The sequence below is a fragment of the Tursiops truncatus genome, chromosome 11, assembly GCF_011762595.2.
Source record: "Tursiops truncatus isolate mTurTru1 chromosome 11, mTurTru1.mat.Y, whole genome shotgun sequence".
Taxonomy (NCBI): Eukaryota; Metazoa; Chordata; class Mammalia; order Artiodactyla; family Delphinidae; genus Tursiops; species Tursiops truncatus.
In genome coordinates, this window is record NC_047044.1 from 35989610 (window position 1) to 36016720 (window position 27111).

At 40.5% G+C, this 27111-nt stretch overlaps 1 protein-coding gene across 3 annotated transcripts in view; it reads right to left on the reverse strand.

Annotated features, from left to right (window-relative positions):
• The window catches only part of TMTC2 (transmembrane O-mannosyltransferase targeting cadherins 2), a 658994-nt gene that overhangs the window by 491691 nt on the left and 140192 nt on the right, over positions 1 to 27111 (reverse strand). For 2 of the 3 annotated variants that reach the window (XR_012324274.1, XM_073788371.1), the window contains one exon: positions 9715 to 10285. The exons of the other annotated variant lie outside the window; for it this stretch is intronic. Coding sequence is in view for 1 of the 2 variants with exons in the window: in XM_073788371.1 (XP_073644472.1) it covers positions 9715 to 10285 (571 nt within the window). In the remaining variant the exon portion in view is untranslated. The remainder of the gene's footprint in view (positions 1 to 9714; positions 10286 to 27111) is intronic. 3 annotated transcript variants of the gene reach the window in all.

Below are 27111 nucleotides of genomic sequence, written 5' to 3' on the forward strand. Positions count from 1 at the left end.
AATACACTCAAATCATTCATGTATAACTTTGGTATAATCCGAGTACATTACATAAACATGTATTCTGATAGAAAACACAAAACACACACACACACACACACACACACACACACACACACACACACACACACACACCCTTTTATAGGGGGAAGGGACTCAGTGTCTTATATATTAAAAACTAAGACAATGCCCTCAAAAGGTTGGGTTGGTACTGCTAACAGGTATAATGACTCAAAATTCATAAAATTAAAATATTAAGGTTTTTTCTTTTTTGCTGTTTTTAAATACATAAAATTTAATTATTTTTAAGCAGTCACAAATGATGTTGCATATAATCAAAGACTATTAAATGTACTTGGTATGTAGTTATCTTCAGCAATACATTAACGGAAATTCTAGATATATCGTCCATTTCTTCATATACTAAAAGCTAAGAGTCATTTATTTGTTTTTACATGTCCTTCATTTTTCTCATATTGTCCCTGCTGTTTTCTTTGAATCTTATATTAATTATAAGCAAAACGACAACCATATACCCAAAGGCAAGTATTGCAGATTCCCCTATTATACCAAAGAGAAGCATTATGATCTTTGCATTTTATTTGATTTCCTGAAGTGAAATGAACAAACATGCGGAGAAAGAAAGAAAGTGTCCTCTGGAACAGGAACACTGACTTCACTAATCAAGGCCATAATTACCGAGGAAACATGTATTAAATTCTGAATTCATGCTATTTCACTTGATGCAAGAGTTGTAATCAGACCAACAGAGCATACAGGAGCCATCTGGGTGCTGCAGAGCTGTAAAGACAAACCCTGAGAGCAAGGGCACATCGACCTTCCTAGCACCAAATCACTGCAGACTTTTGTATTACAAAGTGCTGTTCTTCCCTTTTGATTTCTTATTTTCCTTTTTGAAGAAAGGAATACTGTGATCAATAGGTATGAAACTGGATATAAAAAATAAAACATCACACCATGCAACCTTTACCACAGTATCACATATCACAGATATTCTAATGATCAAAGAATTTGATTTAATATTCAGTTTTATCCAACCCACCTCCCACCCTGCTCACACCTTTTAAGGAATCTCTAATGTACTCCGGAAATCAGGCTTTCTATAGCTTAAGTTTCATTTGAGAAATCAAAACTAAATTAGCATTTCCATTGTTCCAGGCATTTAAGACAGGAATCTGACTTCTAGGCAATGACAATGGATTTCAAATTTGTGCAAACCACATCATTTTCTGTGAAATTGACAGAACCCAGCTGAATATGAGTAACCTGATAGTCATGAGATCCCGTCAGTCAATTGGATTCCTCTGAGGCAGCAGGTTATCGAAAATTGAGCCAAGTGATGTAATATGCATCCCAGACAGTGTTACGAGAACAGCAGAGATGATTTCAATGAGACTCATTATTTATTCATCACAAGGTCCAATTTGCGTGTCATTTTCACTGACAGTGTACTCAGTTAACTGGTTGAAATTTAGTGCTGATAGGGTGTTTTATTCCGTCCTGTAAAAATTTTTTTTTCTGTCTTCCTTTGTGAAAGAGTACAAAACAAAGAGGGATTTGTATTTGTGGCCATTCACAGTAATATCTGAACACGTTTCAGGAATACTGGAAGAACGGACATAGGAAAGAGCCCTTAAGGACTCCCTGTTTTTCTCATTAGGAGTATATAATAATATGCCAAATATTACAGAGAAAAAAGTACGACAATATTAGCCTTCAGAAAATAACTGCTTTTCTTTTAAATGCTGAAGAACGAAATAAACACTGATAGGAGACACACTCACTGAATGAGATGCAACTTCTACTCCTGAGTCTGGTCGTTAATCTCATCACCCAAGGGACCCTCTCTCCCCAAGGTTTAGGGGAAGAACAGAAAAGAAAGTTCTCCAAGAGGCAAGAAGAGCTGGCCTATACATTCTTGGGCTTCTCCCATGGACCAGTCCAAGGGCTAGCACATTTGAAAGCCAGGCATCACTTCCCATCATTGTCGGGGTGACAAGCCATCTTAAAGGGCCCCGACGTCGTTAGACCCAGTAGCTGTCTCAGTCTACCTTTCCTGATTCATTTTCCTCTCCAGGTCCTGGTGCTCTGGGTATCTAACAAAAGGACTGCTCAGTGCTCCTCAGTAACTTCCTCTGAGCGTCCCTCTGTGTAATGCTCAGGCTCCGCTCTCCACTCTTCCTCGTCTGTCCAATTATAAATGCCCATATCCCAAGAATCCTTTGGGGTCCTCCTCCCACACCTTTGCTGCTGAAGGCACTTCAGCTGAAAGTCACCTCCCCTTCCTCTAAGCCGCCCTAATGCTCCCAGGGCCTCCCCTCCAGCCCTCACCACTCTTCAGCTTGAATTTCAGTTCTATACTTGCAGGCACTATTCTCCACTTCCTACTACTCTCAAACGTCCTTCAGGGCAGAATTTTTTCGATTCATATTTGATTCCCCACATCACCTAACACCATGCCTTGCACAAAGATGAATCTTTAAAAAAACAATCATAATTTGTGAATAGAACACTGTCCCAGGTATTAACACTCTAATGCAAGCATTACAGAAACCTGCAAGGGTAATCAGCTTCCCAAATTTAAATAATTGGAAACTAAACCACAAATAGAATACAGAATCATCTTAAGTCAGCTGAGCGAGGAAGCCAACCTGCAGGAATAAAATACCCTATTAATCTTTGGCTTTTTGAATTGTAAAATATTTCTGAACCTCGACTTTATTTGTGGTGTTATCTGGTTAGCGGTCTTCGCAGCAGTTCAAAGTTTTAAAGAACTACAGGTCATGAATATTAAATGCTACAACAAGTTTACTTGAAGGAAATCCAGATTCATTTGCAGCTGCATAACAAACAGTCCTCCAGTTTCAATAATGCGAGGAAATACTGTGATCGGAATCGGAGTCTCTTGCTATATCTGGATTCTCACAAAGTCAAGTGTAAGGCAAATGGGGGAAAAGACAATCCTCAGAAAGCAGGAACACTACTTGGAGTGGCACAGATGGTGATTAAAGACAACCAGAAAGGGCAAATATATCCTATTTCATTCAAGGCAATGGATATGAGGGTCACATCTTACGTAAAACCACAACCTGGTCTAGAAAGAAAAGGGACAGGGACATAAATGATAACAGATTCCACCAATGTCATCCGAGCAGCTAATCAAATAAAAAAACACATGTGGATTCAATGTGCAAATACCTGCAGGCTATGCGCTGGCTCTTCTGTACACGGGGAGTCACACAAAATAGTCTGATATACAGAAGCACTACGTTTAATGTCTTCAGTGTTCCGACAGCGACAAACCCAAACCTTCAACAGAACATAAGCCCTAACCCTCGGAAACCATTCTCAAGATAAACCCTGTAAATGGTTTGGAAATATGGGACTGTTTGTTAGTGTGGGTCTGATCACTGCACCCGGCTGTAGAGCCCAGCTTACATAATACCCAAGATAAAGGTAAACTTGTTCAACAAAGGCAACCTCCATCAAACACATCCTGCTTCGCATTAAAATAAAGTTATTTCTAGACAGAGATGACTTGTTTTTTGAAAGTGGCAATGCCTCCCGTTTCCCTCTCTAATAATATAGTCTCTTTATCTTGTTTACATGAAATACAGCAGCAAGATTTTATTTGAAGGAGGCTGTCCGGATAATGCACATCTTGGAAGCAACCACAGCAAAATTAATGCAGCCATCTTTAGAGACAGTCTTTAAAAAGATCAAACTCAAAGGGCTTCATTTTTCCAAATTATTTTGGGCTATAGTTAGAATTGTTACACCCGCTTTCAGATTTCCTTCCTTTTTAAATGTTTTTCCCCACCTGTAACTGAGTAAGTGATTATGAGGCTAATAAGGGGGGGAGAAAAAGATGTTTCCACATTAAAACAGTTAACAGATGTTAAATAAGCACAGAAAATGGCCACTAGGCAAGAAATGACTGATGTTGGGTAAGTAAGAAAAATGTTGCCTTTACTGATTTTATTACCCATGTACCTCCTGGGGTCATGGGAGACTTGTAAAATATTTTGTGGGCAGATAAAAGTCTAGCATTTATTTGCAAGGCTAGTGTGTATTTCAAGGGTTCCCCACTCCCCTTACTTAGTTTTACGCTGTCAAAAAGTAAGTGAAGGGGCTTCCCTGGTGGCGCAGTGGTTGAGAGTCCACCTGCCAATGCAGGGACACGGGTTCGTGCCCCGGTCTGGGAGGATCCCACATGCCGCGCGGAGCGGCTGGGCCGGTGAGCCATGGCCGCTGAGCCTGTGCATCCGGAGCCTGTGCTCCGCAGTGGGAGAGGCCACAACAGTGAAAGGCCCGCGTACCGCAAAAAAAAAAAAAAAAAAAAAGTAAGTGAAAATCATCTAAGAAAGGCTAAAATAATCATTTGGTGAGAGGTCAAGAAAACTCATTTTTCAACATTTTTCTGACATGCATTTCTTCCAATCCTACCTTCCAGAACTCACTAACCAGTAATGAAATCCTCACTGTAGAAAGGGGAGAGTATAGGATTTCACTTCACCATTGCAGGCACATCCTTTTCAAAAGTCAATCTTAAACAAGGACGAATTCAATAATTTACTAGGTTCCTACTATGTGCCAAATGGTGCACTAGATGCCAAGAATAATGTAGGAAACATATTAAGTAGATGCTGAAGTGAAGATCTAGAACATTTAACAGTTTTCAAAAAAATACTTAGGAACTCTAATTTTGTTCATACACATTCCTGAAGATTTTATATTGTTTTCTTAGAAATCTTCCTAACTATTGAAAACTATCTTATTTCATATTATATTCAACCACATTATTTCATAAGTCATATTACTCTCTTGATAGGCATTTACTAAATAAGTTAAATGTGTTAATATTTTTGACATATTCAGAACAGTGCCTGGCAGATATAAACACTATACATGGTTACCAAATACTAAATAAAATATCTATGATTTTCTGGGTACCTACTGTTTTTCAAACACTTCATCGAAGAAAAAACTTTCGTATTTCTTTTGCAGAACTACAAAAAACTTACATGTCATATGGACATGGGTATCCCTTGCAGGAATCTGAGAAGTCAAAAAACGGCAGCCAAGACTTCTGGCCAGATTCAGTCATCCCAAGGATATCGTCTGGCCCAAACGGGGCATATTTGTTCTTAAACTAGTAACCAATAATAAATAACAGGAGATGTCATAGAAAATACAGATGTCTGTCTTAGGGGAAGAACAGAAAAGAAAGAAAAATATTAACCTTAGAAACTGAAAATTAGAAAAATATTAACCTCTACAAAAATTAGAAAAATATTAACCTCTACGAAAAATATTAACCTCTACGAAACTGAAACCTGTATTTTCTTATCGCAATAATGGGATGGAGAGAAGTACGAGTGCGAGAGCATAACCTCTAGTTCACCACAGGCCCTTCTGCCTGGTCCTGGTGTGCATTTGACTTTGGGGCCTAACTTCTGACGTTTCCGAAGAAATGTGAAGGGAGAAGCTGAGTGTGACTGCTATGAGAAAAACATTACGGACAAAACTATAAGAATGGAGAGCCTTGCTCCTCTGGTTTTAATAACTTCCAGCTTGTAGGACCACCATCTTTAGATTTTTGAGTATCTGGCTGGTTCTCTAGTTTGCCTAATAGAGGTAAACATTTGTGCACTGGATTTTTCTGTTTATATATAAGTTATGTTTTAATAAGGCAGGGAAGTTTATTTCATGTGGCCAACTATGATAACTCCGATGCAGAGTTAATTAGTAAGACATTTAAGACGATTATTCGTTTAAGGTTGAAACGTCTTTTAATCCACTTCCTTCAGAGTCTCTTCTAACTCACCCCAGGCAGAGAGATCTATTTATTTTACAGACAGAACATGGAATTTTTCTATAACTTCCATATGTAATCTATGCCAGTGTTTATAAGCCCCATGGTCATGAAATTCGAAATGAAAGTTTTTGCTTAAATATTCATGCTTCAGCTTTAGTTGACTCCTAATTCATGTGCTTTCAAACCACTGCGTGTTTAAAGACTAGTAGAAATGTATCCTTTGGCCTTCTCTTTCTTGAGATAAAGAATTACATTTCCACTGATATTTCTTCTTTCCCTTCAACTAATGTGCCTTAAGTGACTTCCAAATATTGGGTACCCAGTTCACAACGAACACTCTACAGTTTCACATAATCTTCCTAACATCTCTAGGAGAGAACCTTAATTATCTCTATTTCTACATGAAGAAACAGGTCATTGAACTAGTCCAAAGTTACTCAGCCAGTGCACGTTAAGATTCAATGCCCATTATTTTCTTTTCTACTGTGGAGTCATCTGACTACTTTCTTTATTCATCTTCACACCTTCACAGTGTAAGATCACTAGACAGTTACAAATACGTCTTCTAGTCCTAGTGATTCCACCACTTTCTGGGTGACTTTCACATCTCTGGTTCTCTACACCTCAGCTGGAAACAAGGGGACTGGCATAGATGGTCTCAAGGTTCCTTACGGATCTGTAAAGTCTGTTATCCCAATGTCCCCATTAAGCTCACTGGCCCAAAGCCTAAGAGTGAAAGAAAAAGCTAAGTTGAGATAGCAGCTATCAGATGAAGGGTTTTGCTGCCCTGACCACTTCCCTTGCCCGCAAGCAGTGGCTGCCAGACAGCCTGGGCAAGTTTCCATCTGAAAACTTCTCAAGACACTGAACATTCAAAGCCATTAAGTCCTTTCCCATAGTGCGGGGGACTTCACACTCTCGACTCTTACGAATTCCTTCACAGTGATGGGGTTCGGGGCAGGCTGCCACAGAATGTGCCACTTTGGCATGTGGATTATACGGAGCGAAAGACAATTAAGGCCCAACAGACTCAAGAAGTTTTTACTTCCCTCTGAAATGCCTAAAAGGATTTAGTTAGCCTGTGCCAGGAAGAGAGTTATTACCAAAGATAACTTTTTTACGTAAGGAAGACTCTTTGGTCTGGCGTGGCAAACATTTGCTCGTCCTGTCTTCCTGTGCATCGTCTTCCTTCCTCTGAAGTTCCAGACCCCTCCCCCCTTTTCCTTAGCTCAGGATGGCATAGAAACCTCAACTGCCTAACTGTTGAGGAGCTTCTCCTGTCTCTGAGGGGGTCCTGTAGGTACAAAACTAAATCTGTTTTTCTCCTGTTAATCTGTCTTACGGCCATTTGATTATTAGCCCAGCCAAAGAACTCCGATGGAGAGAACAGTTCTTCTCCCCTGCACTAGTGGCATGTCTCGTTTTCTGAAGCAGCAGTTGCATGAGTAAGGCTGCCAAGTAAAATACGAGATGCCCAGTTATATTTTAATTTCAGATGAACAAAGGATAGTCTTCTCTTATAAGTATGTCCCAAATACTGCATGGGACATGTTTATAGTAAGGAGATCAATCAGCAACTTAATCCTTGAAAACAGGCTTACAGACCTGAAAATTTCTCAGAAGAGAACTTCAAAGGTCCTAAAAGCAAGTCCTGAATTGACATACCAAGGTAATTTCCTAATTCATGAGATGGTAACATGAAAATTCTGTAGGAGAAACCACAGTGTTTCACAGGCTATCAACACAAGGTCTTAAAACACCCAGTCTGCATCCGCAAATAGTTTTCACCCTGCATAGGACACGGACCATGACTTACACTTACTCTATTTGTATTTCCAGTAAAACAAGAAAACTGTCTATTGTTGATGGCATGGTTTTCAAAGGAAAGAAAAAGATTATTTTCCCTAAATTTCCTTGAGAGACTAATTAAAATTGATTTGAAATTAAAAGCTTGACTTTCAAACCATATGTTGTTTGCAAAGCATCAAACTCTAACCAGAGTTCCCTTTTAAAGTTTCAGCATTTAACCGAAATCACAAAAGAACTTCATTAAGCACTTGATACTGGAGTTCCCTGCAGAGCAGAGGCACAGCAGTAATTACTCTGCCTCCTATGTAAAAGAAAAAAAAAGTCATTTAAAAATAAATGTTTCCGAGGACTTCCCTGGTGGTGCAGTGGTTAAGAATCCACCTGCCGATGCAGGAGACACGGGTTTGAGCCCTGGTCTGGGAAGATCCCACATGCCGAGGAGCAACTAAGCCCGTGCGCCACAGCTACTAAGTCTGCGCTCTAGAGCCAGCAAGACACAACTACTCAGCCCGCGTGCCACAACTACTGAAGCCCGCGCGCCTAGAGCCCATACGCCCCAACAGAGAGAAGCCACCACAATGAGAAGCCCATGTACCACAACGAAGAGTAGCCGCCGCTCGCCGCAACTAGAGAAAGCCTGCGCACAGCAACGAAGACCCAACGCAGCCAAAAATTAAAAATATATTTTAAAAATAAAATAAATAAATGTTTCCATTTCCCTCAATTTTGTTCTTTATTTCAATTTCTTCCCAATTGAATTTTAAGTAAAATTAAGAACTGAGAGAAAAAAGTGGTAAAAACTAGAAAACTTGACAGCTTTCTCAGGGTCAGTATCCTAAACCGTAATTCCTTGCTTAAGAGTGTCCAAAAGGATGGAGGAGCTGGCTGTGGTCCATGATTTAGAAAATGGCTGAGGTCTGCAAACACTGGCAAAGTTCCGCCTTTATACTTAAGTTAAAGCAAGGGTGAGTTTATTTTATTTTTTTTTTTTTTATTTTTTTTTTTTATTTTTATTTTATTTTTTTTTTTTCCGAGGGCTTTCTCTAGTTGTGGCAAGCGGGGGCCACCATCGCGGTGCGTGTGCCTCTCACTATCGCGGGCTCTCTTGTTGCAGAGCACAGGCTCCAGACGCGCACACTCAGTAATTATGGCTCACGGGGCTTAGTTGCTCCGCGGCATGTGGGATCCTCCCAGACCAGGGCTCGAACCCGTGTCCCCTGCATTGGCAGGCAGACTCTCAACCACTGCGCCACCAGGGAAGCCCAAGGGTGAGTTTATTGCCAGAGAGGGAGGATGGGGAGATGGGAAGGAGGCAGTTTCTCAAGAGGTGCTGGTCCACCCAAACACACCAGCAGAAAACTGCTCAGTTCTCTTTAAGTACGTGGGATCCGAAAGTGCTTCCGTGACCTTCAGACGACATTGCATTTTGCAACCACTAAGGGAATACAGAAGAACACATATTAAGCCCTGAAGCAAAGGTCTTAATTGGCCTCAGGGCAAAACTTACAATAACCACTTTCTGTTTTGACTCTTCGGTTCTTATATACTACATCAGGGAAAGGTGAATATGACTCATGATTTAAGAATGTGAGTTCCCAGTGCACTGCAGAGAGGGTTGTTTTCCAAAGTCAGCTCAGGAAAAGTAATATTAACAAATAGCAGAGGATTTCCTCTTGACAGAGTCGAGCATCTAGCTCTATGATCAGCTGTGTTATTTTTTTCAAACACATTTTAGAGGCAATTTACTGGATTACAGGGAATTTGGGCTGAAATCGAGGAGTAAAACTAAATAAATAATAAAGATGCATATTCTTTACAAGGCAGAATTGTCCTTCTAGCCCCTTGGAAATCATGAAAATAAGAAACCTGAGAAATAAAATCATCCGTGACTGACACCCAGTTAGTAGGGAAAGGTCAGAGAGGACACTTCCACCTCCCGAAGATCAAAAAGTAACTTACTTTAAATTCTCTTTGAAGAGGAACACATTTGCTTTTTAAATGGGGAAAAGGGACCAAGCAAGGAGAGGACTCAGTAATCCAATGCTCAAGCACCAACAATCACTTACTTTGTAAATGGTGGGTAAGATCTGTTTCATTTTCAGCCTGTGAAAGACAAAGACGTCATAAATGGCTGAAACTGCCAGGACCGTCACTCCTTGTTCCTTCCACAGCATGCTGCATCCGGCGCACAGTCCTGTCCCCAGGAACCAGCCCCAGGTCCTGGCCGAGGCGCCCCTTGTAGAACAGTGTTTCATGTAGCAGAGCAAGGAGAGGAGGAAGAAGAGACTGGCCCCCACATCGGCCCGGCCCACGATTCCTGCCACCGCCTCCGTGTGGATGGGGTGAGAGGCAAACATCAAGCCAGCCATGAAGGTCCAGTATCCATCCCCAAGCAGGATCTTGGAGAAGCTCGTGAAGAGACCCGTGACCGCTGCATGCAGGAGCACGTTGACAAGATGGTAGCTCCAGGGATTCAGCCCTCCGATGGCATGGTTCAGGCGGAAGGAAAGAGTGCAGAGCGGCCGGTAGGACTTGTGGCTGCCGCTGTGGGTTAGCAGCGTCCCCCAAAAATCATTGTAGAAAATGTGGGTCCATGGGGTTTCTGGGAGAAGGTCCTGATTAGTCTTGATAGCACGGCTAAAAAATAAAATGTCGAAACAGAAATCTAATGTAAAATGCAGAAAGAGAGAAGGAAATACGCTGCTAAAACATACTGCTAAAACACTGCCTTCCTTTGTAGCCTTGTCATCACGTGGCTTTGTCATCACGTGGCTTTATGATGGGATTCCAGGTATACGTGATTAATGCAAACGAGCCTTGGAGCCGGCTTTCCAAGTAGATTGAATTCAGATCCTCCCCTTAATGGCTTACTAGATCCGCAATTAAGGTTGTATTTCTCTCCCTCAAAAGCTTTCCTCCTTGTTTGAATGCAAATACCTTTGAAGAATAAATGCAGAGTTAAAGGCTTAACTCTTAAGGTTCAACAAAGCAGTTGCCAAACAATTGCCCGCGTGTTGGCTAGAAAGTCTCAGGTGATACTGGTGCAGGGGATACGCTTACAGCAAGGACTAGCCGCCCCGCCCCCAGCAGAAATAAATTTTAGGTAGAACATCTGTGCCCAGAGCAATGCTTCCCATACATGCAGATCACCTGGGGATCTCATTATCAGGCATGTAAAGGTTCTAATTCAGTAGGTCTGGGGAGGAGCCCGAGCTTCCACATTTCTAACCCTTGTAATTGTTCATTTATCTACTGTGTAAAAAAGCAAAGAACACTGCTTTGCAGATACATGAGTGTTCTGGAGACCTAGTGCAAAGAACACCTTGGCCCTGTGAGCTGCTGCTATTATTATTCTACAAAGACTGTATTCTAATCTACAAAAAGCCCCTTATAAAATTCAGTTCGACCCACAACCTCTGAAATTAGGTGCATCTGGGGGCTGGAATTAAAACAGACATCAACATACATTAATAGTAGTTGGTTATCTACTCTGCCAGACACTATGCTAGTCCTTCTGTATATATTATCTACTTATGAAAACGAGCTGACTTTTCTAGATGCTCAATAAAAGGCAGAAAGTCTGTCAAAATCAGGTTCTAAAAAGTATTCAATGTTACAGACAGTTCTCCAGTGTCTATGTTCTCCATTTTCCCATACTTTAGTTTTTAGCTGGGTACATGTCTTCTGGACAAAAAAATTATCATTTCCTATCTTCCCTTGCTGCTAAATATGGTCCTGTGACTAGTATTTGGCCACTGACTAATATTTGGTCAGTGGAATATAAGCAGAGTGCTATGCACTACTAGAAAAAAGTATCCTTAAAAGGAAAAAGCTTAGTATCCTTCCCTCTCCTACCCCTACCCCCTTCCTGCTGGAGCACAGATGTAATAGCTGGAGTTCCAGCAGCCATCATGACTCACAAGGTGTCCTTAGGAATAGAAGTCATGCCAACAGAGCAATAAGACTGAAGGAAACTGAGTCCCTGTCATGGTAGACCATGCCAGCCCTTGCAAACTACCTGAGTATGAGAAATAAATTGCTATCTTGTTTAAGCTGCAATAGTTTGGGTGTTAGCGCAGCTGAATCTACTCATCAGTGAAATCCTTTGTTAACAGAAGACCTACTATATCACAGTGGTTTGATTTTCCATTTTGATTTTGATTTTTACAAGGCTCCGTGTATTGACTGTGTATAAATGAATTTCCATATAAATTGGCTTTTAAAATATTAGAAACAGATGTTAGTCTGGATCCATTAAACTAAAACACCCTGTTATGACATTCATCAAGAGTCTACCCCAGAAGTAATTGCTTAAGACTTGATGGGTTATAATTAAAATTTTAAAGAAATATGAAAAACTGCCAAACTGCCAGTGTTGTTAGAGCTGATTTCAAGCCATTGAGAATGAAAAGCCAACTGGCCTCCACTGAACGTTAACTTAGATATTGATGTGCATTTCTCTAATATCAATGCAGAAACGTTCATACTATCAAAGTCAGGGCAGCAGAAAGTTCAACAGCAAAGCACTGTGGGATAAGGCTTGGCTAATTTAGCGAGAAAAGCTGAAAAGCACATTTTGTTTAGGACAATACTTCACCCTTTCAGTGGCAGATCCTTATAGAATGGAGACGCATGTTCCCTAAACCAGGTTTTCTACATGCTATTAGTTCAGCTCCATAACTAATTCTGTAAAGACTTTTTGAGGGAAAGGAAAAAAAAAAAAAGCACACGTTTAAAAATCTGTTCAAAGCTGCCAGAATTTCTTATATCCGTAGCAATAAATCTAGTAATCTGCAGCAACAACAAGATATACTATGCGTTTAACTCTCATGAAACAAGAATTTCAAAACAAAGAACAAAACTAACAAATCTCATAATTTCATTGTGAGAAAAACCTTTGATGCGGCACAGCCCTAAATTTACACTGTAGAAAAGAATTAAAGGCAAACAGTGTCAATAAAATAATAGAAGAGCAAAGGAACATCCCACCCATGTTCAAAATATACTGCACTAAGGGAAACTTCAGTCTGATAAAATTCTCTGATGGGCATTATCTTACTATTAGCCAGGTTTTTATTTACTCAATAAATGTTACGGCAAAAGAAAAAGAAATAAGACGAAATTGCACTGGGCTTTAGTACATAAGTCATGTCACACATGCAAGTCAGTGATAAGGGATGCATTACGCATCCTTCACATCATATTAAGAAAGATACACACCAAAAGGGATTTAATGGAATCTGGATAATCTGCCAGCAAAATGAGAAGTAAAGGTAGTCGCTCAACACTCAACATAATAGATACTCATCTATTTGCGTTTTCTTATGCAAGTCCAAAACTGAAAGAGGGAAACCTGCTACTTCTCAGCCAACGAAAAGGCTTAACTCAAAACAAAATGTCATGCTGATATAATTTCTAATGTTACTTCTGTGAGTGGGTATTGAAAATTCAGAAAGACACTAAGGAATTGGGAAATTTTCCACTCCAGGAAAGGTGAAGAACATTGAAGCAGCAGGTGTGGAAAAGAAACAATTGTAGGCAGAATTCTCCAGAGAACACAGGCCCAAGAGACTGTCTTTTGAAGCAAAAAGATCCAGTCTCTCAAGCGTTCAAGGAGGCCTTCATCTGTGTTCAGTTTTGTTCATTTGTGGCTCTTTGTTTTTTGCTGCATGATTTTTCCTTTAAAAAATGTTGACAAAGGCCAACGCTATTGTAAAACGGAAAACGGATGAAGGACATGACACTGCCAATCCCAACTGTCCTTGTGTGGGTTTCTCTCAGCACTATTTTTCCTGTCCGCCGACCTTTTCAGTCATGAGCACCCACAAAAATGATGGCCATCAGTCCTTCAGAGGAGGAACGATGCTTAGATTCTCCAAACATCAAATGGCACGCTCTTCCCAAGTACTTTCAAATTGTTCTACTAAAAAGTAAGTAAAGGCCAAACTCTATATTTAAAAAAAATTTTTTTTTTCTTTTAGGTGCTGGGTTGAAATTTGTTCCACAGGAGAAAGAAGAAAGAGCATGGCCTTTGTTAACCTGCCCTGCTTCAGTGCTACCCAAGCACGCCAATCTATGCCCAGAAAGGGCAGTGAAATGCAGTGGTTAAGAACACTGAGTCTGGAGCCAACTGGACCGGAGTTACTCCATCTCTCTGTACCTCAGTTTTTCCATCTGCAAAATAAGGATAATAACTGTACTTGCCTTATAGGACCATTTTGAGGAGGAAATGAGTTAGTAAGCAAAAAGCACATTGTTATATGTAATATATGTAACACATGACAGCTGCTGTCATTATTAGTATTATCACCATTAACACCAAACAACTAGTGCTAGCCATCAGTGCAAAATCAGTACTCTTTCTTCATATATATATAGCCTTCAAAAATCTATGTACCATGGTCCTATTTCACTTAAAATTCCTTTAAGCTTTTATGACACTTTCAGCACAAAATAATAAACATTTATGAAGTCGTACCTGGGGTCTTTTAACACATTACTCCTCCCATTCCCCTCCTATCTTTTTTGACTTCTTTCCAACTCCCCTTGGCTAGCATCTCTTTCAGATTTTTCTCCCAAATGTGGATGTTTCTCTCGGTTCTGTCTCCTGACCTCCCCTCTCTCTACACTTTCCACCTCTGTGGTCATCATCTTTGACACCTGCAACTCAAGAGATGCTTTCTCCATCGACGCCTCCAGCCTGAGTATTGCTCACAAGCCTACACTTGCACTGCCCCAGGTGACAGCCATACCTGAATGATGCAATCCCGGTTCCTCTACTAACACCAGAGTCTTACCTTTGGCCAGTTAACCTCTCTAAAGCACAGCTTCTTTACCTACAGTTGGTAGATAACAACGCTTCTCACAGATTGTTGTGCTGAAGATCAAATGAGGCAATGTTAACTTAAAATGTTTGAAAAATTACTTAGCCTGGTGTCATGGACTGGTTTTTCCAGACCCCTTCTTCTTAGTTAACAGTGTCCTGTTCTTCCTTCTGAGAACAGGCCACATCCACCCTCAGTCCATGTGCATAGAGTGAAGCTGTCATCCCCACCTCCTGATGAAAGGTTATCATTCGATTTGGCCAGTTAGCGTACTATATCCCCCCATCCTCATTTCTGGCCACAAGAACTGACTTAGCAGCCAGCCAGGTCAGTTGGAGTCAAAACAGCTCCAACAATCTACTGGGAAAGGACATCTTATTTTAAGAATGAGATGAAATCCTAGGGCTACTAAAGGATTCCCTGAAGACAGAGCCTAAGAATGAAGCCAACACAAAAAACCCAGATCAAGGAGACAGAGGCAATTCTTAGTGCAGCTGGATCCCGTCGTGCCTGAAGCTAACACTGCTAAATAAGCCAATAACTAAATAAGCCAATAAGCCAATACACTAGTTTGATTCTGAGATGTGCAACCAGAAGACTGCTGAATAAAATAGCACCGTGTAACTATCAAGCAATATTGTTAGTTGCCCTTTCAGTATCTTCAGCTGAATAAGACTGAATCCAAATAATTTTCCTTACACACCACCTCCTTTTTCATACAAGCCCTTCATTAAGTACCATCATTCTTCCACCACTGACACCGCGGTTGTGCATGAGGGGTCCTTCTCTCTTTGCTCCTACATCTACTTTTAAATTGGTTAAGGATATGTTGACGCCAGTCAGGATCTCAGAGAAAAATCCAACTCGCAAGTTTCCCTTAAATTCACCTCTAACTTCTCTTTTCTCCTTCCCCCGCCCCCATTCAGGCTTCCATCATTTCCTACCCCTATTGCTTAGCAGGCTTACTAAAAGCGCCTGTTTATTATTCTGTTTCTTTCATTAGGCTCAAAGTTCCCCCATGGAAAGAGTATATTTTCTTCAATGCCCAATACGTATTAGGCACATAACAAATATTTGTAAAACTGAACTAGTCATCCCTGCCTGCTTTCATTCCCCTTTTGATCTATTATACATGCTGTGGATAGAGAAACTTCCTGAAATATAACTCCTGAAGTATAAGCCTAACACCATCACTCTGCTTCACAAGAATCCCTCATCACATCCTATTTCTTACCAAAATAAACACCCTTCCCAGCCCAGCATTCACAGCCAACCCCATTATGACTTCTAGGCCAATCTCCCATTACTCCTCTATATGCATCCTAATGTCAACCGAACTTCCCAGCTTCTAGGCCTTCGCTCAGATCATTTTTTTCCTTCCTCTGCCTGGATTGCTGTTCTTTGACCAGTTTACATCTGTCCAGATACATTTCAACTGCCAATGCTCGTTTGTGATGCCCCAGTCTCCCCTAAAATCTCTCCTAGTTATTGTTGCAAATCGGCTCGATTTTAACATTGCGCATTGACACATTCCCATTAATAACACTGACTTCGGGCTTCCCTGGTGGCGTAGTGGTTGAGAGTCCGCCTGCCGGGGCAGGGGACATGGGTTCGTGCCCCGGTCCGGGAGGATCCCACGTGCCGCGGAGCGGCTGGGCCCGTGAGCCATGGCCGCTGAGCCTGCGCGTCCGGAGCCTGTGCTCCGCAACGGGAGAGGCCACAACAGTGAGAGGCCCGCGTAACGCAAAAAGAAAAAAAAAAAAGAAAAAATACCATCGACTTCTTACTACCATCATCAGGGATCTTACATGGGATGAGATGTGGAAGACATTTCAGAAGGAGTAGGAGGAAATATATGCATTGAAATCAGGGCATTTTAACAGTCCCTCTTCTCTACCCTATTGAAAATCACAACTCAACAAAATGGATTGATTCTGTCTTAAGAAAATTATTCACTCATTTATTCATTCATTCCGTGATGGGCTCGACACTATAAAGGGCACTGCAGATAGAATGGTGAGTAAAACAGATGCACTGACTTCGAGAAACAGCCTAGTAGAAGAGGCAAAGATGTGTAGAGGCAATTTCACTGCAGTATGATAAATACCTCTCTGACACGAAATCCTGATTGCCTTGGGAGAACAGAACAGACTTCCGACAGTCGGCGGCTCAAGAGCTTCCTGGAGGAAAGCATGTCTACATACACGGAAGGGGTTAAGCAAAAGAGTAACGGAGTTAGGATGTTGCCAGACTGATGGGCAATATTTTCAAGGACCATGAGGCAGGAGAGAAGAAGGTGGTGAGCTTGGGACCTGAAAAAAATGCAATAGATTGGTTTGGCTGGAGTGAAGTTTGAGGGATGGAGTGGCAGGAATCACTGGCATTACTCTGTCTTGGACTATTGTCCTTCATGGGATGGAGAGCCATGTGGCTACACATCGAGCTCTGCAATGGTCTTCAGGTCCGATTCAGCTTGTTAGGACTTGCTTTATCTCCCCAATGCACTGTTAGCTCCTAAGACACAGAACAGTATCTTATTTATCTTTTGGAGCCTTGCACATAGTAGGCATTCAATATATATTTGATGAACTGAATTCTAACTAGAAATGATTGGTATTGATAAGCTGCACTCACCTTTGAGAAAAATTCTACATTGTTTTAAGTATATAGGGAATTATCACTTGCATCTAAAAGTAGTTCACTCACTCTGGGCACTAAACTCTGTTCACTCAATGATAATTAACTGAGAAAAACCATCAGGTTAATTGGCTTACCCAAATGTCTTTGGCACACATTTCCCACTTAACCTATAATCCCTCCATTAGAGTCTCTCTTTAGGGATAAGCCATTATATTTAGAAAGCTCCAGTAAATATGCAAATACTTAGCTACCAGGGTAGGGAAATGAGAGATATATTGTAACATCTTACAGCCTGTCTTAGTCTGGCAAGAAGCAATGCATTTCGGATTCACAGGGGAATGTCAGGTAGGGCAAATAAACTTCGGTGTTCGCTCTCTTGGTCCCTGCAGAAATGGAAGGCACTATACTTTAGGCATGAAATTATCATTACACATGTAACACATTCCTAAACTTATTTCCATCTTGATCTCCTCCTACTAAATTGTAAACCCTTCAACGGCAGAGATGATGACTTCCTAAGCAACTGGCACTTTTTAAAAAATGTGATTGTCACTGTCTAGATGTTGAATGAAAAGAGGCCAAAGGAGTAACAAAGAGCCTGCTGTCAGACTTCCAAGGAACAGGGCCCCCGAGTAACTGCTCGCTTTGTGAGAAGGTAAGTCTGAGAATGCTCAGCCTTGTAACTAAAGGAATATCCTTAGTGGACTCCTCTTCCATCCCTTTAGGAGTTTTTCCTGTAAGCAATAAAGGAACTTTATGAGCTACATCTGACACAGCAACCTCTCCAGTTCCCCCCACCCCCAAACAAAGAAAACTAAGCTTTCTGATTAAATGTGGCCCCAGCTGCAGCTGAACTAAGCTGAACTAAGCTGCTGGAGATTCGGATTCACTCTCTAGAGCTTCCCAAGTCTAGAGTTTGCCCAGACACTCTTCTTGTCTTAGTGGGAGAAAATGAAAAGGATGAACCTTGGCCAAAGAAGTGTCTTTAGTTCCCCAAATAAATCAATGCTGCCATTTTCGGAGTTTCTACAGGAAATGGTCAAGAAAAAACTTTAAGTAACCCTGAGAACAAATTAATAATCCATTTAAAAGAAAGCTCATGATTTAAAATTAAAACTTCTGGGAATTCCCTGGCGATCCAGTGGTTAGGACTCCACACTTCCGCTGCAGGGGGCATGGGTTCGGTACCCAGTGGGGGAATTAAGATCCCACATGCCACACGGTGTGGCCAAAAAAAATGAAAAAAATTATTTTTAAAAAATTATACAATTAAAACTTCTGTTACTAAAAATGTTTTTAAAGTATTAATATGAAAAGCATTTGACAAGATTAAAGCAAAAACTAACAGCATGAGATAATCACAAAAACCATATTCCAAGCATTTAATTTCACTGATTAAAATAATCCTCTACCTTAATATTAGCTTCTTAACAACTTGAAATATCTTTCACTGCCTTGCAATCTACATGATGAAAAACAATATTAATGTTTTCCACACAAGTATTTGTTCACTATATCCATATCATGCCACCCTAACATCAAATATTATACTTAAATTCACCTCCTTCAAGCTGTACTAAATTAAATCAGTCTCAACTTAAAAGCTTAATGAAAATATCTTTATTCCTAGTTTTCCAGACTTGAAATTAGTAACCACTGGAAGAGGTACTATGAAGCTTTTTCACTCCCCAAAGTTTTTCACTCCATAAACTCCAAGTTTATGAACCACTTTAGTACACTGCTGTATATAATTTATGAATTTCAATCAGTTTCACAGGTTTTCATAAATTCATAGTTCTATAAAAAGGTGATTAAAAAATTTTGGTTTTCTTACATTTCATACTAGGTTTCCCTTACAATGGGGTCTTGAGCACTAGTGATATGTTTTAAAGTATGACTGGTTCCTTATAATTCTATTTTTAAAATATTACAAATATTTGCTTTTTTTAAGATGAGAAATGAATATGAGATTGTAGCTTTCAAATATGACTGGGCTCTATTGGACACCAGAGTCCAAGAACAAGAGCACAGGTGTAACCATGAGATTCTAAGAACACCTATTTTGTGCATGGTCTTGTTCTATGTGTTTTTACAGAATAAAAGATGATGTGCTTTGTGCTTAAGAACACAAATGCCTTCTAAATAGGTAGGCATGGCAAGCTGAGAATACACTTTTTCAATTAAAATACTTGCCTATGTTTGTAAACATGCTGTACAAATTTCAGAACAGATATCCTGAAGTACATGGAAGTTTTCCCAACTACTCAAGTATTACCTTAAAAAACAAAAAAGAATCACATCCTTGAGGAGGTGTCATAGAATCTTCACTTAAGGTAAATAGGAAAAGTGCCTTCTGGCTATGATACTGCTTGGAAACCCACTAAGAGTTCTCACTGCCAGACCATGGAAGGTAGGGGGAAATTTTTTAAACCAAGAAACTAACAGGCTTTAAGAAAACAGGCTCCATTGGGAGATGGGAAGATATTCACCCACATCATCCAGATGTTGGGCTTATCTGTAAGCCTAACTCCTGTCTTCTCTGAGTTAAGTCTTAACCAAATCACCTTTCTTTATTCACGCCTCTCCTTCAGCCAAACAGACTAGCCAAGAGGTTTCTTTAGCCAAATATTTGCAATGATCCTTTGTCTTTTCTACTTAAAATTTTCCACATGTTGCCAATGTATCCCTCACAGGTATCCATGATACAATACAACCTTGCATTTGTATCATGCTTTTCTATTTCACCAAATGTGCTCATGTTCACGACTGTCTTGAATCCTTGTCACCGCCCCGTGAGTAAGCAGATGTAGACGTGACAAGTTAGGAGTCCTGCATGAGACAACTGCATCGGCACAGATCAGAGCCGCCCACCCTGGAATCCAAACTTCAGTTCCTTGTCTACTGCCCTCCCTATGTTACAGGCTGAATTGTGTCCCCTTAAAAGCCCTATGTTGAATCTCTAAGTGCCTCAGAACGTGACTGTATTTGGAAATTGGAGCTTTCAAGAGGTAATGAAGTTAAAATGAGGCCTTTAGGCTGGGCCCTAATGCAATCTAACTGGTGTCCTCATAAGAAGAGGAAATTTGGACACACAAAGAGACACAAGAGGCACACGTGCAAGGGAAAAAAAACATGTGCGGACCAATGAGAAGGTGGCCATCTGCAAGCCAAGAAGAGGCCTCAGGGGAAACCAAACCTGCTTACACCTTGATCCGGGACTTTCACCCTCCAAAACTGTGAGAAAATAAATTTCTATTGTTTAAGCCACCTAGTCTGTGGTATTTTGTTATGGCTGTCCTAAGAAACAAACACACCCTACTATACCATAGCGACCATTGTACATAATTACATACACTCTCCTGTTTATCCTTCAGAGTTACAGAGAAACTAGATTTCACACAAAAGCTATATTTGTCCAATACTATGTCTGGTACTCTGATTTTTTTTTTTTTTTTTTTTGCGGTACGCGGGCCTCTCACTGTTGTGGCCTCTCCCGTTGCAGAGCACAGGCTCCAGACACGCAGGCTCAGAGGCCATGGCTCACGGGCCCAGCCGCTCCGCGGCATGTGGGATCCTCCCGGACCGGGGCACGAACCCGTGTCCCCCGCATCGGCAGGAGGACCCTCAACCACTGCGCCACCAGGGAAGCCCTGGTACTCTGTTTTTGATGACAGGGGTTGAACTGCTTTGTGAGTATAAATAGGACTTTAAGAGGTATCTTATTCTTAGTTCTGCCAGGATTTGTCTACATGCTTTACCAGAGGGGAAAAAAAATCCTGATCATGCCAATGGGGCATTAACTCTAACTAAACACACGTAATAAAACACAAGTGCTACTTCATATTTACACTGAGATCACAAAGCTTACAAAGCACACACACGTTATCTCATATTATCCTCACAATACTGCTATAAAATAGAAAACTACGCTGGATGGCTTAAGTTAGTTAAAGAAGAGCACATACTTAATAAGAGGCAGAGGGACTTCCCTGGTGGTGCAGTGGTTAAGAATCTACCTGACAATGCAGGGGACATGGGTTCGATCCCTGGTCCGGGAAGATCCCACATGCCACGGAGCAACTAAGCCCATGCACCACAACTACTGAGCCTGCACTCTAGAGCCCGTGAGCCACAACTACTGAGCCCACGTGCCACAACTACTGAAGCCCGCGTGCCTAGAGCCCGTGCTCTGCAACAAGAGAAGCCACCACAACGAGAAGCCCGTGCACCGCAACGAAGAGCAGCCCCTACTCGCCACAACTAAGGAAAGCCCGCGCGCAGCAACGAAGACCCAATGCAGCCAAAAATAAATAAATATATTTAAAAAAAATAAAGAGGCAGAGAAAGACCTTGAACACTGTTCTCCAAACTACTCCATTTAACCTTCAAAGCAGCCCTGTGCCTCCACACGGACAATAAATCTCCCATGAGAAGTGTTTGTAAGATGATTTGAAAGTAAAATCCTAGTCTATTATTGCATTTTGTCTGGAATCCATATATCTGCCCTCAAGACTCAATAAAGCTATAAAAAATGTTTTTGTGCCATATTCTTTTAATTTCTGCATTTCAAAAAGAAAGTCTTCTTTTAACACTAAGGAGTCTTGGAAAACGTGAGTCAAAGGAAGGTGTTACTTGTCTCCCAGTGACGGGTGAAAAAGGCAGCTTTATGAAAGCCAAAAACGAACCTATAATTTCATATTACAAAATATAATAGAAAACATATTCTGTCAGAAATTTTGCTGCCTGCATCCCTTTTCAGCCATAAAAGTTATACACACACACATACATCTGAGAAAGATCAGACTTTAAACATATTGCAGCAACACACACACACACAACATGGGAAGTTTCACCAGGGTTGCCTGTGATGACAGGATACACAGACATCCCTACAATAAAATCAGCCTCACAGCTAAATCAGAGAGTCTTTTTGGACACAAGAATATACGAGCCCTGATGAAAAACAGATAGGCAAGGGGAAAAACACTCTAATTTAAAACTAACACAGATGAGCCTACACAAAGTACCCAAACATTTGGTCCACAAACCACCAGCAAGCCTCTAATTTGACATGGAAGGCAAGAGATATTTCATCCCAGAAGGAGGAGAGAAAGATATTAACCCCACCATTAAAATTTATTGGCATTCCAAAATACAGTACTTTCTAATATAGATGTCATTCATTGACCAAACTAATGATCAAGAAATAAATCAAACTTCAGGAAGCCCCGACACTTTCTGCTGTGGCCCTTTAAATAAATCATTAACGGTAGGCATTCAAAATACTTACGATGAATAATGAAACTGTTAGCTCTCTCAGAGCTTTTGTTATAAACAGACAAATTATGAAGCACCAACATGTCCCTTTAAGACTCTTAAGCATGGTATTATATTTTACCCTTTTGATGGTACCCGAATCCTCAAACTTGGAAGAATTGGATATGAGAAGGGTCTGTTTTAGTCCTCTGTATTTAAGACTGCTAAATCCTCCACAAGATTAGACATCCCAAAACCTTCACTAAACATAGTTTCTGTCACCCTGTCCATGGCCAATAAAAGAAAATTCTTTTCAACTCATAAGTATCCATGCTAATTAAATTCACAAGTAATGAAGCGAACAAGAAGAACCTAAGTGTAAGAATGGGAGACTATTTAATCAGAGGAATCTAAGCATAACGGATCTAATTTTTCACTCCAGTCTGTAAAAAAATAATCTACATCTTTTATCTGAAGCAACTCCTAAAATCAATGTTCAGTATAAAACGCACACACGCACACACTTTAGACAGCCAAATCTCAATTCAAATTCTTCCTCTTGAACATACTAACTGTATGATTCAGTGTTCTCATCTATAAACTGCTGTTCCTGGTGAAGATAAAATAATAATTAAATAAGATAAGGAGGTTAACTCCTGACACATAGTAGTTGATTCGGAAATGACGGTTACCACAATGAATCACCTCCCTTGCCTTCCTGGACCCCATAGCATACACTCCACAACAGAGCACTCCATCTAGCATTCAGTATCGTTTATCTTTTCTCTTAGCATATTCTTCAGGTCCTTTGTTCCTCCTTCCCCACCACAGCCACCTGAAATTGTGCCTGTATTCATCATAAGTTAAGCCCATTAGCCAAACTAAGAGCGCAAGAATGATGGTCACAGCGGTCTAACTCGTCTGGAAGAATGGATGACAGTAAGGTTAAGTGAGGGGACCAAAAAGCGTAACAGAAAGAAAAAGAGTCACGGGACATATGTCATAGTGCACAGCCTAATTAGGATATTCTGGGAAGCAGCCTCATAGGAAGGACAACAGTTATATATCATCAAAGAAGCTAGGCTTGGGTATTTCTTTTGGACAGAAAGATCACCAATTCTAATAAAACTATAATGTGATCCGCAAATTTTCTTTTTTTTAGCTTCCCAAGGCCTATTTTTTCTTGCACAAAGTAGGAAAAGGATTACTCCAGGCATTTCTAATCACTCACTCACACACACACACACACACACACACACACACACACACACACACATCATTGTTTTCAAAGATAGCAACTTCTAAAAAGCAGGACAATATATATTAAACCATTTATATCTTTGCTAACAAAAAGTAAAAGTCAACATAGTATTTGAAAAAGTCCCCCTTATATTCTTCATATAAGCCAATCTTAGGCAGGTGGGCAGTAAATTGGCTGTAATTTGTGATGGCCTGGAAGACAATCTAGAAAAGTTTAAGATCAGAAATATAATCACCTTGTGAAAAAAAAGCAATGTCACACACTCTGTCATGGTCACTCCACTCAGAGCACATGGATTTTCACATTGAAAAACTAACATTAAAAGCTGCCTTGGGGAGGATAACAGAATACGCAGCCCCAAATGCTATATCAGTCCTCCCTTCTAATGGTTTCTTTTTTGAGGGCATCCTGGAGAGAAGTTCAATCTTTCTAATGGGAATATAACTGTACTACAACCCTCCAAGGGCATTTACCACTTTAAAAAGGAACTCCAAACTCTGCTGTCTTTAAAAGGCAATAGGTCATTGGGAAAAGTCATTTTTCAAAGCTCCAGTGAACTGGCACTCTGCTTTTAGCCAGTCACAGAGATAAAGCATGTAGTCTCAGCAACAGAATCACCTTACTTTAATTTTTAATACCTGTGCATCTCAGGGCTCTCAGGAGGAATCAGTGACTTACTCATGGCATCATCAATGTCTTAGACTATCTGTATGCATGCATTTTGACAAAGCAGAAAGGAAAATCATCCACCACCTATTAATTTTGGATGAACATCATTTGAAATAGGTTACAGGAAGACAACATAAAGGCATCTTCCTCTCCATCCCCCTCAAAAAAAGGAAAAATATAATAATCTCATCATTGTCACCTCTCAGAATTTAAGTGCAAATAAAGCTCCTAGAGGGGAAGGGATGTGTTTTTTATTTCCCATTCTGAAAGCACACACAGGTATCAATTCAAATGGCAGTGAATTCATCTGGAATGTAAAAGACCATGGGGTTCACACGTATAAAGATCAACAGTTGTTTTAGAAATTAACTACACCACATCTTAAACTTCTACATCAGTTTTAAACTGATCCAGGTGTTATCATCAGGGTAGAAACAGATGCAGTGTTAGCGCATTAAACTGTGAATCCAGCTCCAACACCACTTAATGGGCTCCACATGCATGAAAATGATCATCATGGTAGGAAGTACACGCCACCAAAAGCCTAACTTTCAAACCAAACCAGAGTTTCATTATCTACATTATGCTCACACACAGCTACTCTGGGACTAATACTGTTTTTACATTGATTACAGTGCATTAGTAGTTTTGAGGGTGGAAATGATATTAGGAGAGTGATGCAATAACAGAGGAAACAAAGCCATGGTTGTCAAGTGTGTGGACATCGTGACATCCATGCTGCCACCACAATAAAGTCAATACTGGTTGCACCAGCCTGTCTTAGCTTGTGACTCTCTCTAGATCCCCAAAGTGGCTGAAGGAGGTGAGACGAATGATGAGGAAGTTTACTAAGAACCAACATGACTTAACATATGTATAGAGCTTTCTAGTTTTCAATGTATTTTTATATGCATCACGTGATGTCACAACTGCTTTTCCCATCTTTTTAGTGAAGAAACTAAAGACTCTCATCCAAGATCACACAGCGAGGAAGGGGCAGAATTAGGGGAAAAAATCAGATCTTTGGACTAGTGTTCAAGTGTTACTTCTGCAACTCCAATGTCTCCAGTCATGAAGTTTCTGCACGGGGGAGGCCCTTGTCCCCATTTCACTTACAGTTAAACACACACACAAAACCAATCAAACTTGTTTTAAAAACTTGTGTTATACTTGAAGAATAATAATGTACAATAAAGCAGCAAACTGCGTTTTAGTCAATTCCCTTTGGCCAACACCGTTTATTTTGCAACTCACGGCACTGACAAAAAGGTCTAAATGCTACTGAATTAGTGTAACATACTAGAAAGCTGTCTGGAACAGAAAGGATTTCACCGTGGAGCGTCCTGTATATATTGACTTTTCTCTTGACCAAAAAGCCTTCCAGTCTTTAAATAACAACTTCGAAAACAGACTATTAAAATCATGCCAAACTATTCTTTATAGTTTTTCCACTTCTAGAGTTCAACTTTGACGAAAATTAATTGAATTTTTAAACTCTACTGAGAAGTCACTATTGCACATTTCTTGAATCAAGTCATTTAATTTTTAAATCCCTCCTATTTCTTGAGCTTCAGCCTTAGTACTTACTTTGCACCAAGCAGACCTCTGTAGATGGTTTACCCCAAGGCAAGCCAGCTTCCCAGTGTAACTCACATGAAGAATAAAAGCTGCTTCTGTGACAAGCAGACAGCGTCCAAATCACATCTCAAGGGGGGACTTCAAGAATAGGTATTAGAGTTTTTGTGAAAAGATCCTTCTGAAAACTGACTTCTATTTTTATTTTTAATCTAACAGGGTCTTATTTGTTGTCCCTTTTGACTAATGTATATATCGCACACATTAGAAACTAAGTAACCAGAGGAGGAAAAGGAAAAAGAAAAAAAGGAAAAGGTGGCAGAGTAGAAGAAAATTTTGAGTAGATTTGCGAGAGGGAACACCAGCCACACAAAATCTCAAGCATTCCCGTCTCAACAATGATGGAGGAAGGTAGTCAAGTCAAACGGTTTTGTTTCTTCTGTCCTCTGGCTTGTACTTATCAGTGCAAGAACTGAAGCTAGATAACCTTCATTATAGGCAAAAAAGGTGATATCGGTGTCTGTATTATGTTCCTATTGTTATCGTAATGTAATGTGATTATGAGTTTCCTATTGTTACTACATACTTAGGGGCAAAAAAAAAAAATCACAAATTTATCATCTTCCAGTTCCAGAGGACTTAAGTCCAAAAGGGGTTGCCCTGGACTGAAACCAACGTCAGGACTGTGCTCCTTCTAGAGGCTCTAGAAGAGAATCCAGTTTCTTTTCCAGCTGACAGAAGCCATGCCTGGACTCACACGGGCTCTTTCTCCATCCTCAAAGCCAGCAATTAATTCTATCACACAACCTTTGTTTCCATCCTCTCTTCTCTGACTCTGACTCTCCTGCCTCCCTCTTTCCAATACAAGAACGCTCATGACTGCACCAGGCCCACCCAGATAACACAAGATAATCTCCCATTTTAAAACCCTTACAGTCTCTTTTGCCATGTAAGGCAGCATATTTACAGGTTCTGAGGATGAGGAAGTGGTTATATTGGGGAGACCTTTATTCTGCCTACCACGGTGTCCCACTTAGCTAGGCTTAACCCAGCATATTAACAAGGTGATGAAAATTATTTCCTGACTAAAGTGCACACGGTACTCCATCTCCATAGGCACACAGGAGCAAAAGTCAACAGTCTATATGTGCATACAAACTGACAAAAATTACCATCATTTCGTATTTTCTATACTAACCAAAGGAAAACATGATACAAATGGCTGGAGCAACACTCTG